General features: G+C 42.4%; 1 protein-coding gene across 1 annotated transcript in view; it reads left to right on the top strand.

Annotated features, from left to right (window-relative positions):
* The window catches only part of LOC115099137 (guanine nucleotide-binding protein G(q) subunit alpha), a 516345-nt gene that overhangs the window by 340593 nt on the left and 159795 nt on the right, over positions 1-15957 (top strand). The window contains exon 3 of the mRNA XM_029616504.1: positions 11611-11765. Coding sequence (XP_029472364.1) covers positions 11611-11765 — 155 coding nt within the window. The remainder of the gene's footprint in view (positions 1-11610; positions 11766-15957) is intronic.

The raw sequence follows: 15957 nt of genomic DNA, 5'->3' as shown, positions 1-15957 counted from the left end.
GACCCAATTTTCCCACCCCCTCTTCCCCGCCTTACCAACCAAGAGAGAACCATGCTGTGACTACAAACATTGAATTGTCCAAAAAAAGGGATAACACTTTAAATAGTCGTTAATCCAAAACTGAAATTTTTGTAATTTCCAATTTGAGTGAAAATGTCATTGCAGAAACGAAAGTATTAAATACGTCTCGTAACATTAGTTATGATGTTAGAGACTTGGGTTTTGTTTTATATACAGAATTTAATTTTGAGAAGTTTATAAGCAAAACTGTAAAGGGTGGATTTTATAAACTACAAATTAAAAAAAAATTAAAGCCTTTATTGCATAGGAATGATTTTAGGATGGTTCTGCAAGCCTTGTTATTTTCAAAACTAGATTACTGCAATGCCCTATTGTTGGGCCTTCTTGTCTCTACAATCCGTCCTTTGCAGCTTTTGCAAAATGCCGCCGCTTGTCTTTTAACTGGAAGCAAGAAACAGGACCATATCACTCCCATTTTAAAATAACTTCTTTGGCTCCCAATCTTTTATAGGATTCAGTTTAAATGTATATAATCCATAAATCTCTGTATGGAGAAAAAATAGAATGGTTAAATTCAGTTTTGCACATTCACACGCCCCAACGCAACTTACTATCGGCAGGTAAAGCTTTATTATCTATACTATCCTCCAAACTGGCACGCTTAAATTCAGTTCGTGACCGAGCATTGTCACTGGCAGGTCCAAATATTTGGAATGCTTTACCAACGGATTTAAGACTTGTATCTCAGTCTAACACTTTAAAAAAAAACCCAAAACTGAAGACTTGGCTTTTTGAGCAGGCCGTTGCAAACTGAAGTCAACCTCTCTCCCCTCCCATTCTTTCCTGTGAAGTTTTAGATTTGTTAATTGAAATTTTTTAGTAGCAATATATAGTTAATTTTAGGTATTTTAGTGATCACATTAATTATAATTGTTTTAGGGATTCTTAGATATGTTGTATTTATATTGTTTTATATGATGGTTGTGATTATTTTATGATGTAAACCGCTATAATATTATATGAATACCGGTATAAAAAAGTGAATAAATAAAATAAATAGAAATAATAGGGGATGGCACCTGGAGCTCAGCAGATGCACATCCGCTGCAGATTTTTAATCCTATTATTTTAAATTTTTGGGTGTTATTTCGTGTGTCTATGGTTTGAAATATTTGGTGTTTGGAAAATATCTAAAAAAAATGTATGTCATTTTAATTTCTGGCTGTTCATTGGCTGTTGCCTGCTTGACATTTATTCTTTTTATTATTATGGTTTTAATATTATAAATGATTTATATCTTTTGACTTCATTGCTTATTGTTTTACGAGGAATCATGATGTTTCTGTTTTTCTGTTTTTACATTGTTGCCCTGCATAATACAGTTTAGGCTTGCTGTGGTTCTCAGAGCATGTGTGTGAGTGAGAAAGAATGAGCATGCCTGTGAGCAAGAGGACTATTTAAACAAGTGAGCATGTGTGTAAGCAAGAGTGAGTCAGTGAGCATGTGTGAGCCAGAGTTTGAGAGCCAGTCCGCATGTGTGTGAGAGGGAATATAAGGGAGTTTGTGTAAGAATGAACATGTATGTTAGTGTTCCGGTCTCCACCGCTTCCCCCCTAATTGCCGTATTCAGGGCTCACCTTCTATGCCGGGAACGCCGCTCCCGCGGCTCTGCTGGGTCTATAGGGCGTCCGCCATTGCTGGGCCGTCTCTCTGCGGCCCCGCGTGCGCGCAAGGACGCGCGTTATGGACGCACGCTCACCGGAAGTCTGGCCCCGCCTGAGTTAACCATGCCACGCCCCAAGCCTGATTTAACCGGCGTTCATCGGGTTTCTCATTGCCTTGCATCGAGGGTCGCTACTGCTTGTAGTTCTTAGTTGCATCTCTGCTGTTCTGCTTCCTGCCATTGACCACTGCTCGTTCCTGACTCTGCTTCTGCCTGCCGCCTGCCATTGACCTCTGCTCATTCCTGACTCCGCTGCCGCCTGCCATTGACCTCTGCTCGTTCCTGACTCCGCCTTTGCCTGCCGCCTGCCACCGACCTCTGCTCGCTCCTGACTTCGCTTCTGCCTGCCGCCAGCCCCTGACCTCAGCGTGTACCCGACTCCGCCTCTGCCTGCAGCCCGCCACCAACTTCAGCTTGTGCCCGACTCTGCTCCTGTTTGCCGCCAGCCTTCGACTCCGGTCAGTTCACTGGACTGTTTCCATTGGCTGCCAGTTTGACTTGAGGTTTTCCTTCTGCTACTCTCTGCCAAGTCTGAGTCTCTACTGGCTCCTGTCCTGCCTTGTACCGGTCATACTTCATGAGGTTACACAGACACCCTTCCAGTTACCTATCTGGCCTGCCCTCGCTGGGCCTACCTGCTTCCTGCCACTGGACTCTGTGACTTAACCTTTTCCAGGCCTTTCCTAGAGACTGAGACCTTACTCCTGAGTCCCAAGGTTCTGGGACCCTACGGGCTCCTCCTGGGGGATTCCCGGGTGAAGACCTGTACCTGTGTCTCCTAAGTCCCAAGGTTCTGGGACCCTACGGGCTCCTCCTGGGAGGTTCCCGGTTCCCGGGTGAAGATCTGTGCCTGAGACTCCGCCTCCCGAGCTACTCTACCCAGGGCGATTCGGCTCAAGGGTCCACACCAGGACTGCAGCTTCCCAGACTGCAGCAGTTAGAGAGTGTATATATGAGAGAGGAGAGAAATTTGTGCATACTTCATTACAATCTCAGGGTGACTGGAGTCTAAAGTTCCCAAGTATGGAGAGCAAGGGATGTTTTTTTAGCCTTAGCTTTAATTATTGGATGTTACTTGATGTGTCTGCTGTTTTGAAATAGTTTATAAGTTATATGTTTTTAATCATTGGATGTTCTATTCATCAGCTGCTTTGAAATATTTATTCTTTTTATGAGTATGCTTTTGCTATTATGATTGATGGTTTATCTTGATTTTATTGATGTTTAATGAGGATTAGTGATGTTTCTGTTTTTCCATTGTTCCACTGCATACGGAATCTGTCTTGTTACGGTTTACGATTTTGTTTGCATGTTTCTAGTTATACTTTGTCTCATTATTCTGTATTTGGTGAGGGGTCTGTCTCTATTCTGAATATGTGACTGAGGTGAGATATTCTGCTAGAATGTAGTTTCTATTTAGGGATCTTCTTAGCGCAGCAGGCAGCGCATCAGTCTCATCTGAAAGTCCTGAGTTCAATTCTCAGAGAAAGCAGCCTAGTGCTTCCATCTTTAAGATGTTTGATTCAGTGGAGTGCCTCAGGGATATGTATTGGGACCCATACGTTACAATATGGGCCGGATTTTAAAAGGGTTATGCGCATAGGTTATGCGTGTAACCCTCTTAAAAGGCCCCTGCGCGTGCCGAGCCTATTTTGCATAGGCTCGATGGCGCGCGCAAGCCCCGGGACGCGCGTAAGTCCTGGGGCTTTGCAAAGGGGGCGTGTCGGGTGGGCGGCGCGAATTTCGGGGCGGGGTGGGAGGCATGTCGGGGGCGTGACGCCGGCCCAGGGGCGTGGTCGAGGCCTCCGGACCAGCCCCCGGGTCGAGTGATGGCGCACGGAGATTTACGCCAGCCTCCGACAGGTGTAAATATGCCAACAATGGTAGGGGGGGGTTTAGATAGGGCCGGGGGGGTGGGTTAGGTAGGGGAAGGTGAGGGGAGGTGGAAGGAAAGTTCCCTCCGAGGCCGCTCTGATTTCGGAGCGGCCTCGGAGGGAACAGGCAGCACGCGCCGGGCTCGGCACGTGCAGGTTGCACAAATGTGCACACCCTTGCGCACGCTGACCCCGGATTTTATAAGATATGCATGGCTACGCGCGTATCTTATAAAATCCCGCGTACTTTTGTTCGCGCACGCGTAGATTTGTAAAATCTACCCCTATATTTATAAATGATCTGGAAAGAAATATGACGAGTGAGGTAATCAAATTTACAGATATACAAAATTATTCAGAGTAGTTAAATCACAAGCAGATTGTGATAAATTGCAGGAAGACCTTGCGAGACTGGAAAATTGGGCATCCAATGGCAGATGAAATTTAATGTGGATAAGTGCAGGTGATGCATATAGGGAAAAAAAAACCCATGCTATAGATACACAATGTTAGGTTCCATATTAGGTGCTACCACCCAAGAAAGAGATCTAGGCGTCAGTGGATAACACATTTAAATCGTTGGTTCAGTGTACTGCAGCATTCAAAAAAGGCAAACAGAATGTTGGGACTTATTAGAAAGGGAATGATGAATAAAACAGAAAATGTCATAATGCCTCTGTATCGCTCCATGGTGAGACCACACCTTGAGTACCGTGTACAGTTCTGGTCGCCGCATCTCAAAAAAGATATAGTTGCGATGGAGAAGGTACAGAGAAGGGCAACCAAAATTAGAAAGGGGATAAGTTCTTGGAGGAGAAGTCCATTACCTGATATTAACTGACTTAGAAAATAGCCACTGCTATTACTAGCAACAGTAACATGGAATAGTCTTAGTTTTTGGGTACTTGCCAGGTTCTTATGGCCTGGATTGGCCACTGTTGGAGACAGGATGCTGGGCTTGATGGACCCTTGTTCTGACCCAGTATGGCATGTTCTTAACAGCTTGGCTTTTCTATTTTCCTAATATCAGATGTATTGGTGTTTTAGGGCCTGGTGTAGTATTTGTAGTGTTGTCTTTTTATAGGTAGGGTTGTTACTATTTTAGTGCTGGCAGTTAGTGCTGTTTTTGCATGAGAGGTTTACTATATTGTAATTCAGTTCACTTAAAGCTTTCTGAGTGCCGACATGCTTTACAATAGTCCTTATACCCTGGTTGCAGGTGTCTTTTTTTTTTTTGCAGAGTTTTCTGGTTGGTACCATAGCAGTGCATGTAAATAATACACATGCTGTAAATTATATTTTTACCTTAGACACTGAAAGTGGAGGGTGAGAGGGAAGGAGTCATGGAGGAATTGTGGCCAGTCGTCCCTTACCATCGCTGCTTGAATCCGGGGGTAAATTTCCATCTTTTGCCTCAACGGTGCTGGCAGTTGCGAGGACTGTGACGCCTGAGGGCGGGACCTGGAAGCGGCCTATTTCATCGGCCGGCTTGCGGCAAGCAGCAGACGCCAGCACGCCGCTTAGAAGGATTGAATCCCTTGAAAACAATGCCAAGCGTTTCAATTTAAGGTTTCTTAATTTCCCTAGGGTGTAGGGGAAACACCACTTATCACTTTAAAAAAATGTTTGGAAGAAAAGCTTGGCTTTGCAACAAGGGATTCACCAGTTATAAATCATTGTCATTTTCTCCCCAAACCTAGAAATGTAGATAATAGAGTTGAAATGTTTCAGGGGATCTTTCAAATTTTTTGGAAGACTCCGCGGCTAATATCATTGACTGGGGAACCTTACTGGTTACCTTTGTTTTAGTTAACGATATAAATCAAACAATGAAAAGTTATTTTAATAAGTATCCAATTATCTATATGGATAAATCAGTTAAAATATTTCCAGATTTGTCAATTTCAATGCAAGTGAGATGGAAAGCATTTTTGGCCCATCGACAGGAAGTGATATAGTTGGGGTATTCATTTTCCCTTCATTATCCTTGTAAGTGTTTTGTTAAAAAAGCAAAATAATATATATGTGTTATTTCTGCCCGACCAGTTAAAAGCTTTATTGGAACAGATAAGGTTACCAACCTCATCCCCTGTGTCCAATTGAAAGAAAAATTATGTATAGGATCTATGGCAGTTTTTTCTCCTGTTAAGTAATGTTGAGCTTATATTCTCCCAATTCTTTATATACTATAATGATCCCCTCCAATGTTTGATATGATAATGGAATTGGTAAAAATGAAGGTTTCTGAGAATAACTTATCTTATATATGTAGTTTCTTTTTATGCCACTCCATGCTTTTTCGTGCAAACTATATAAATGTTTGTAATTTAATTTGAAAATTCATAAATAATTAAAAAAGAACACTGAAAGTATTTTTTCATGTAAAATGTTACTATATGTCCATAATTTTTAAATTATTTATGGGAAGGGTAGGTATAGGAGGAGAGCAGCACTTTTCATCTGTGTTCGCCTCATTCTGCAGCTTCAGTCTGACATCTGAACATACAGACCCAGCTGATTACATGGCCCCACATTTTCAAACATCAGATTGAATCTGACAGAGGCGTTGCACACAGATAAGAAGAAGTGCTGTTTACCTATCAGTGGGAAGGAGGGAGGGAGGGAAAGCTTACCAAAGTCCTGGTAGGTGAATCTGGGACACTTGTTCCCTGTAGTGCTTGTAGTGAATTAGCAGTTCATTTTGATGGAGGAGGGAAGTCCAATGGACTGGGCCCATGGAAAATTATACTATTCTAATTTCAAGCACATTCTTCAATTTCTATTACCACAAAATATTTCAGAGCATAATGCAAAAGCCTCCATGTTGGTGGGTATGTCCTATTTACAAGAGAATTAATTACATGCCAGAAAAAGTCAAAATTAGCCAACAAAATCTAACTATTCTCATGTAGGAGTCATGTCCAAGTCAGGGACTTTGAAATGTGTCCCAGGATATTTCATACTGATGCATTATTAATATTCTCTATAGCACAATAATGTTTCCAACCTTTGGTGTCTCTGGCTTGAAATGCTGGCCCAGTGTCTTTTTTTTTTTTTTCATTCACTGTTCTCCTCTGTTTCCATTTTGCTTTCCCTTCTCTCTGGTGTCTTCTTTCCTTTTTCTCTGTTTCTTTCCTTCAGAGTGAATATTTTAATAATTTCTATTCCTTCAATATTTCTGTCTTTCCTCAATGCTCTCCTTTCCTCATCTTCTTTCTTCTTCTCTCTCTCCCCTCCATTATCTCCCACCCACAAATCCAAGGTCTTCTCTCTCACCGCCCATCCCCAGCTCTCTCCTTTTCCAGTCCTCTTTCTCCCATCACTGTTCCTTTCTCCCTCTCTGTCTATCCAGATCAGTCTCTCTTTCTATCGCTCTCACCAATCACTGTCATCATTCCCTAACATCAGTCTCTCTCTCTCTCTCTGGCTCTCACCAGTCACTGTCACCCTTCCCTCCCAGATCAGTCTCTTTCACTCTCACCAGCCACTGTCATCCCTTCCTTGCAGATCAGTCTCTCTTTTGCTTTCACCAGTCCTTGTCATCCCTTCCCCAGATTAGTCTGTCACTCTCAGTAGCCACTATCACTCCCTTCCCCTTCAGACCAGTCTCCTTCAGACACCTCCTACCATTCAGACCAGTCTCTCTCTCATCAGTCACTATCAAACCCCCCCCCCCCCAGATCTGTCTTTCTCATCACTATTATCCCCTCTTGTAAACCGCTAACTTGAAGCGATAGTTACTGTTCATTGTAAACCGGGGTGATATGTATATTATACAGGAACCTCCGGTATATAAATCCTTAAATAAATAAATAAATAAATAAATAAGGCAAGTCTCTCTCTCTTGTCACTGTCGCCTTCCCTCAAGACCAGTTTCTCTCTCGTCACTGTTGCCCTCCTCCTCCCACCAAGACCAGTCTGAGTCATTATCTTTCCACTTCCTCCCCCTCCTCAGACCAGTGTGTCTCTCTCTCTCTCCCCAGGAGTGGGGAGAAGCTGCTGCTACTGAAGAGTGAGGCCTGCAGTTTGCTACTGAAGAGTGAGGCCTGCAGTTTGCAGCTCCCCACCAGCTGCCGCCCTGCCCCAGACTTAGGCCTCTGTATGTATGTGCTACTGCTGCCTCAAAGTTGGCTTTGCTGCACAGCAAAAGGGTAATGAAATTGGGGGGAGCGGGGAAAAGAAGAGCCAATGTTGAGGCAGCAGCAGTGTATACACACAGGGACCTGAGTCCAGGGCAGAGTAGGGCAGCAGCTGGTGAGGAGCAGATCAGATGACTAGCTGTCACATTCCACCCCGTGGCCCCCGCACTGAAATCCCAGGCAATTGGCAATCGGCTTTTTTCTTTTTTTACTGCAGTCCACTGTCTTGCCTGGCCACACAGCTTGCTCCCTGCCTGCGGGCGGGCTGCCAAGTGACCAAGCAGCAGAAGCAGAGGGGACAAAGAATAGAGGCATAGGCTTGCTGGCGTTGCCAATTTTTTTTTTTTTGCTTACTTTTATTTTTGTGATCTGTAGAGGCAAGAGGTAGCCGACACAGGCATCGCTGCGTCGCCATGGGAACCAAACCTAGCGTGAGTGTGAGCGCTTAAGAATTGCTGATGAAAGGGAGGCCAAACAGGAGGGCTGCTGCTCCTGGGAGAGGAGCAGTAGCTGCTGAAACGGGTCAGGAGAAGATGGTGCAGGAAACGAGCTGCGGGGCGACAGAGGGTTTTTTGCTATTAGAGGCAGGATTTTTTTTCTCTGCCTGCCGCCCCACCCCAGATAACTGTCACCCTAGGCACAAGCCTAGTGACAAATCCAGGCCTGAGCGTATGTCACATATGACCAATTAAGCTCTATAAAAGCTGTGGCATGCTTGCAGCATCATCCTCAGCACAAGGGTCCGTGTGGCACGGCATGGTGCTGAGCAGATCTGCGAGGGAAGGCCGTGATTCCGATATCCAAGGATAGTTGCAGCGAGCGATCCACCCTTTTTTTTTCAATATCTACGGCCATTCCAATTGAATGCTGTGTAGGGAAGTGAAGCATCTTGTGCAAGAAGGCAAGAGAGGAGTGACACATTTTCTAAAAGGCGACAGTCCACCAAGATCTCCTATTGAAGAAGCTTATGCTGTGCAGATAGTTGGCAGACAGTGGGTGAATGGGCAGTCATCCCTGTATGTGGGCCAGACCAATACTTTGGCCTCACACAAGCGTCTAGATCTGTGCAGTGCCGTGCCGTGCCGGGGGATTTTCCGGCTCATCTGCCAATATAGGTTTTACTAAAGGAGGCTGCACTTTCACTTTCACTTGATCTCCATTATTTCCTTTCGCTACAAAGATGGCCGCTGCAGATGACGTATCTTCTTTTATAGCTAAAATGGCCGTCTCTTCCCTTCTCTTCCGGTATGAAGACTTCCGGTCTTTCGATTTTTGTATATGCGCCATCATTATGAGGGCGGCTCCCTCCACTAACTTTTTTGCCCACGACGGTGGATCAAGAATAACTGCAATCCAGGCATCAATATATGGTATATCTTCAGGACATCCTGGATTTCCTTCTACAATTACTATATTTTGAACTTTGGTGGCCGTCTGGAAATCGAAAGTTCCTTTTGGAGGCCAATTCACAGATTCTCCTAAACTCGGCCATTTATATGCACATCGCTGAATCATTCCTGCTTTCGTGCATTTATGCTTATCGACCACTTCACTAAAGTGTTCCGTCATGGTTTTTAATGGAGTAGAACCTCCCCCACCCATTTTAGAATAGAAACACAGACAAAGGAGGGAAGGGAAAGCGGATAGGTAAGGGGTCCGTATCCGCCAGACACAAAAGGGTCACAATCGCCCCGACTAGGACGCGGTCGCCCGGCCTAGAACTGCGAGGCCACTCACTCTCTTTCACACAACAAGAAACCTATTCCCAAAATCTTTCCCAAATCGCTGTGGGGTTTCAGAACCTAGTTCTTACTCGGCCACTGCGCGGAGCGTGATCAAGGCTCCCTCGATCCTTCGTGATAATGGATCGGACTTAAAATATTTCTTATTTCTTATCCCCAATATACTCGCCTGCAAAGTTCCAACTTCCGATCGTCAAGAAAGCCTTCTTTCCGGATCACCAGCCCAGAGGTCTCAGAAGAATTTTTGTGGAATGGTCCCCTCAGAAACCTGATCACTGAACTCAGCGGTGGCCACTCACCAGGTAAGTCTGGGGGATCACTCCGCCACCAAACTACCGGACCAACTGGGGGGCTAATATAGCGTCCCCGGCACCTCCTGGCTGGCTCGCCAAATGTAACCGTCAGTAAAAGTCAGGAAAGAGGTCCAGACAACTGATCCGCAAAGATAGACTTTTATTGCCAGCAAGATGCAGCTAAGACAAAGGCTTAGTACAAACTGCATGCCACTCCCTGTGGGGAATGAACTTTTATACATTCTTTCAAGTAGGTGTAGCTTATAATCAGACCATTGTACACGTCATATAATAGACATGATATGTTAGACATTTTATAGCAGCAATCGTATTAATACAATACAAAATATTATTACAAAATGGTAGTGCGTTTCACTGAATGTCAGTACGTAAGTGCGTAGTGCATGCCATTGCGTATCAAAAGTTAGTACATTCAATATGGCCGTGCGTTTCAATGCGTTTCAGTGCTGGCGTTATTAATTAGAAGTTCTCAGTTTTCTCATTCATCACACTTAACGATTGTTCATAGGATTGAGCTCCTACATTATTGTGTCTGTCCTTTGCCAGAATGGGAGCCATACTGGCTGTCGAATTCATTGAATGTAGGAGCGGTACAACAGCCAGAAAACATATCCTTACACACTGTTATTGTTGTAAAGGATCACTTGTTCTAAGCCATCAGGTAGGACTGTGTTTTTTCTGTTCTTGAAGGGGACCTCTTCAATAGGATTCCCGATTTGCTGCTGGGTGAGCTTTGCGCATTTAGAATCACCATCGGAGTTCTACTCAGAAGCCTGAAATAAAGGACACCTACCTAACAAGAAATACACGCTTGTACCGTCAGTCAGTTGTAACTTCATTCTTATGGGCGAATGGAATTTAATTTAATTGTTGCACAATCAGTAAACTTTAACACCAAATGCCTTGTCTTGCCTGGTTCGTCCCAGCATCCCACCCCTTCAGTTGAAGCTACTAACATACACTGGGAATAACGTACCATTGTCCAGGCCATAAGCGAGAACTTCCCCTGACAAAAAGAATGCAGCATGGGATAGAGAGTTTGAGCATGGGAGAAGCGTTGGCCTGATGTGTGCCCCAAAGAGAAAAAATAAATTTGTGTGCCCTTGGGACTTAAACCCTCTCTAGTAAAGGTTATATGTGTATTTACCACAGAGAAGCACCTATACACACCTCCATAGGGGCACACAATAGACTAAAATGGCCACAAGAAATGTAACAATGTTTACTCCTGCCCTGACCCGGGCCTTAAATTTCCTGCATTAGAAAACACATGCTACAATGTGTCCCCTGCCAACACAATTCCCTGCATTGTCCTGTAATAGCTAATGCCTTTGTTTACATGGGTTTTACATGCTCCCAAGCTAACCTTACTGTGGATTTTTTAGTATGTTATTTTGGCACTAAAACTCATTACATACCTGGGTAAGGTTAGTGCCAAAAAATCCCTGCTAAAATATAAGTAAAAACCTGAAGTAACCTCAGGGTGGCTTACTACATTGGCCTCGCTAGTTGCTCTTTTCTTTAGAACTGTCAGAGTGGAAGCTGGACATCACTATAGCCTTAAATCTGTTGCAAAATAGGAGACTCAAACATTATTTGACATGTCTTTAGCTTCAGGAAATTTTGCATCTTTTAGCTTTGGTAGTTTTGGATTAATACCCAGATAAAAAAAAATGTTTACTGAAATGCATCTGTTTATGTGTATTTAGTTAAAGAAGATCTAATGTCTCTTCTAGGTAATAACTTCTTGCATGGGATGTAATTTGAAAGTTCTCTGTTTGCTATGTCTTGGTACAGGGCAATGCATATATAGTTCGAGATGTTGATGTCGAGAAGGTGTCGTCATTTGAGAACCCCTATGTAGATGCAATAAAATGTTTATGGAATGATCCTGGGATCCAAGAGTGTTATGATAGGCGACGGGAATATCAGCTATCTGACTCAACAAAATAGTAAGTATTTATTACATAGCTTGTCCATTTTAGTCTCTCTCTCTCTCTTTCTTTCTCTCTCTCTCTGTATGTATGTATTCTGTATCTACACATACACATACCCCCTTCAAAATGTTAAATTTTTTCAATTACCATGTAACTTTGCACTATTTCCATACTATGTGCCCTTTAAGGTATCCTAGACAGGGTACCATAAATAAGCTGAAATAATTTAAGCACTAATGACTTCGAAGGGAGATTAGGTAGAGTTCATTTCCTGACAGTTTATGGCTTCAAGTCTTAAAGTCATTTATAAGCTGAAAATACTAAACACAGGAATCCTTATTAATATTATAAATCATATTCAAAAAAGCATCAAAACAAAAGCCCAAAACAAAAAAAAATAGAAAAATAGTTCTAAATGTTTAATTTTGGTTCATGAATTCTAAAGAGTATTTCTTGGCCAAACCCTTGAAGCTTATGGTGCACCACATAATATGATTGAATGTTCTCATTACAGAATCTTTCTGTGGTGATGTAATAATTCATATCCTTAGGTAACAGGGTTGCTTGTGGCACTGCATATGTTTTTTAGGGTGGTGCACATGTAGTGTCTTCCTGTATTTCACTTCTCTTGAGGATTGTCTTTGTAGATCATGAATACTTGTTAAAACAGCCGAGTGCATAGATTACATCTGGTTTTCAGAAAGCTTGTTTCATCCTGATACTTTTGAAAATTCATCCTCACAACTAATTCATGTATATAGTGTACTTTAAAGGTTTTATATTTTGGGATAATCATTTTTCCTTGAGCTTAGATAGTGGAATGTGCTCAACATATACACAGTAAAGTCTCTGTACCCTCTACTTTATTTTAGATCTGTACCACTGTTGTATGTAAAACCTTAGGTTTTGAATTATCAACATTTTACCCAAAAATATACAAAAGGGGAGAAAACCCTTGATAAACCAGGTTCTTTGTTCTTTTATTAAAGGGATTGTCCCCAATCTGTGGAAAAAAGGTTTATGGTGTTAGTTGGGTTCAAGTCACATGGAGGTGACGTGCTTAGGCCCCAAAACATTGTTTATCGCTTTTGTTGTTTTATTATACCAATTATGTATGTTTTTATTATACCACACCCCAAACTATTTGGAGGGACAAGGAACAAATACTTTTAAATAAATAAACATGACCATCTAATTTAAGGATAGCTGCACTCTGGCAAGGAAAGGGTGTGAAAATGTTCAGCCTAAAAGAGGACTTTTTTTCCAATCCATGACCAACAGCAGATTTAGTTCATCCGGTGCTTCTGTTGAGAAGACAGGAGAAAATGGATAAAATTCAAGTAGCATGACTGTAGGAAAACATCATAATGTTCAGGGAACCATCTGGTAAAACACCACATGAAATAGCGTATTGCAAAAGCCTTGCCCCAGTCTCTGCAGGTCTTCTTTTCATACTGAAAATGAATACCTAGAGTAATAAGTCTTAATTAAGTAGAAATTCTACATACCCAGTTAGATACTATAATGTGATTAGAAAACCTATTAAAGAGATTATTTTATTCTGAACTGATTTTCAGCTCTATACACAATACAGACGTCTTTCATACAAATACTTTCTCAAGGATTATTGCACTTGACTTTTGCATTGGGCTAATGAATTTAACAGTCTGGTCTTCATTGCATTGTTCTGCAGTTTTAAGACTGATCTATATTGAGCTATAATGTCAACAGATAAACATTCATGCCTAGAGATGTGCATTCATTTGAATCTGAATAGAAAAATGTGGCAAGGAGTTGATTTTCACTTAGTTGCAACCAAACCAAACCTAACATGGACCCCTCAAAAAAACCTGAATTTTTTTTTGGTTCATTCAGTGCCATTAAGGCATTTTCTTTTTTTTAATGTCAGACCAGACAGAGTGAGGCCAGTTGGGGATAGGGCAAATGAACAGGACCAATCAAGCTCGTTGAAAAAGTACTTCCGCATATCTACATTATATAACTTTCTAATTTTTTTTAAGCAAAAATGAAACAGTGAGCAGTCACCATTTTTTTTAGTCATTCCTAGAATGACTAGAAGAAGAAATTGGATTACACAACAAAACAATAAACTGGTTCAGTTCATATTTAAAGAATAGGTTCTTTCAAGTTCAGATCAACAATGTATTATCAGAAAAAAATCAATCTCAAAACAGGAGTACTGCAGGGATCAGCCCTGTCCGCAACCCTCTTTAACATATACATGCTGCCCTTATGCCATCTAGTAGCAGGATTGGGAATCATACATTACATTTATGCAGATGATATTCAAATAATTCTACCAATTGAGGACACAATAGAGAAAATGTTAAACCTAGCTAACATGTACCTAGACATAATAAAACAACTGCTAAACCAAATGAAACTTGTGATTAACATTGAAAAAACAGAATTTCTACACTTAGAATGAAAAAATATCAAAATCATTCAAACACCAATAATACAACCAGAAAATTGAACTAGCTGAAAAAGTACAGAACCTTGGAATAATAATGGACCCCGAAATCAACCTAAAACAACACATATCGCTAAAAGTAAAAGAAGGCTATGCAAAACTCATGATCCTCAGAAAACTAAAACCACTACTAACACCAGCTGATTTCAGAACAGTACTTCAGGCACTAGTTTTCTCCAGCACGGACTACTGTAATGCACTTTTCCTAGGACTTCCAAATACAACATTAAGGCCACTTCAAATACTTCAAAACACAGAAGCTAGAATACACACCGGAAAAAGGAGGGACCATATAACTGAAACCCTAGCTGAATTGCATTGGCTACCTATTGAACACAGATTAAAATACAAAGCCTTATGTACCATACATAAACTAATACATGATGAAAAATTGGACTGGCTAAACACAGCACTATGAGTACACGTCCCACACAGAAGCCTTCGTTCAGCAATCAAAGCACTTTTAACCATTCCTTCAGTAAAGACAGCAAAACTAACCCAAGTGAGAGAAAGGGCCTTATCGTTAGCAGGCCCCACAATTTGGAACACAATGCCTCTAGAGATCAGATTACAAAGGGATCTCAAAACCTTTAAGAAAAGTTTAAAAGCATGGCTTTTTAAACAAGCTTTTCATAAAGAGACCGGAGAATAGAAAATATACAAGAATAGGCAGAAAAGCACCAGCACACAGCACTATTCTCAGAATATGCATTAAAATAGTCTAACAACTCTATTTCACAACAAACATAATTGTAAAACACAAAGAATCGGGCGGATTTTAAAAGCCCTGCTCGCCAGCGCGCCTATTTTCCATAGGCCTCCGGCGCGCAGGTCCCGGGATTTTTGGAAGGGGGCGTGTCGAGGGGCGGGACCCGATGATGCAGCGTTTCGGGGGTGAGACCTGGGGTGTGGTTTCGGCCCGGGGCGATTCGGGGGCGTGGCCGCGCCCTCCGGAACCGCCCCCGGGTTGAGTCTCGGCGCGCGTGGATTTACGTCCCCCTCCGGGAGGCGTAAATCCGTGGATAAAGGTAGGGGGGGTTAGATAGGGCCGGGGGGGTGGGTTAGGTAGGGGAAGGGAGGGGAAGGTGAGGGGAGGGCGAAAGAAAGTTCCCTCCGAGGCTGCTCCGATTTCAGAGCGGCCTCGGAGGGAACGGTGACAGGCTGCGCGGCTTGGCGCGCGCCGGCTGCCCAAAATCGGCAGCCTTGCTTGCGCCGATCCAGGATTTTAGAAGATACGTGCGGCTACGCGCGTATCTTCTAAAATCCAGCATACTTTTGTTTGCACCTGGTGCGCAAACAAAAGTACGCGAACGCGCTTTTTTTAAAAATCTACCCCAATATGTATTTTATCTGTGAATAGTACCTTACAGGCACACCTGGTCATGACCGTTTCACTAAACAATCGATTGTATTATATAATATATTGTAACTGAACCTATTGTGGCACCTGTTTAGAATGTACTATAGTACACATCTCACCTACTTTAATTTATGTGCCTACATGTAAACCGTTGCAATGGTATATAACTTAGCGATGGTATAGAAAAGATTTTAAATAAATAAATAAATTAAGTGAAGTCAGAAGTTCTTAAGCTCCTTGCTTCAAAGCTGAATGTTCAAAAAAAATAAAGGTTATAAAACAGATTTACATAATAGACAGCAGATAAAGACCCAAATGGTCAATCCAGTCTGTCCAGCAAAATGTTTAGAGTT

The sequence above is a fragment of the Rhinatrema bivittatum genome, chromosome 1 (genome assembly GCF_901001135.1).
Source record: "Rhinatrema bivittatum chromosome 1, aRhiBiv1.1, whole genome shotgun sequence".
NCBI lineage: Eukaryota > Metazoa > Chordata > Amphibia > Gymnophiona > Rhinatrematidae > Rhinatrema > Rhinatrema bivittatum.
Note: the sequence above shows the minus strand (reverse complement) of the source record. Positions and strands in the feature narration are given on the sequence as shown.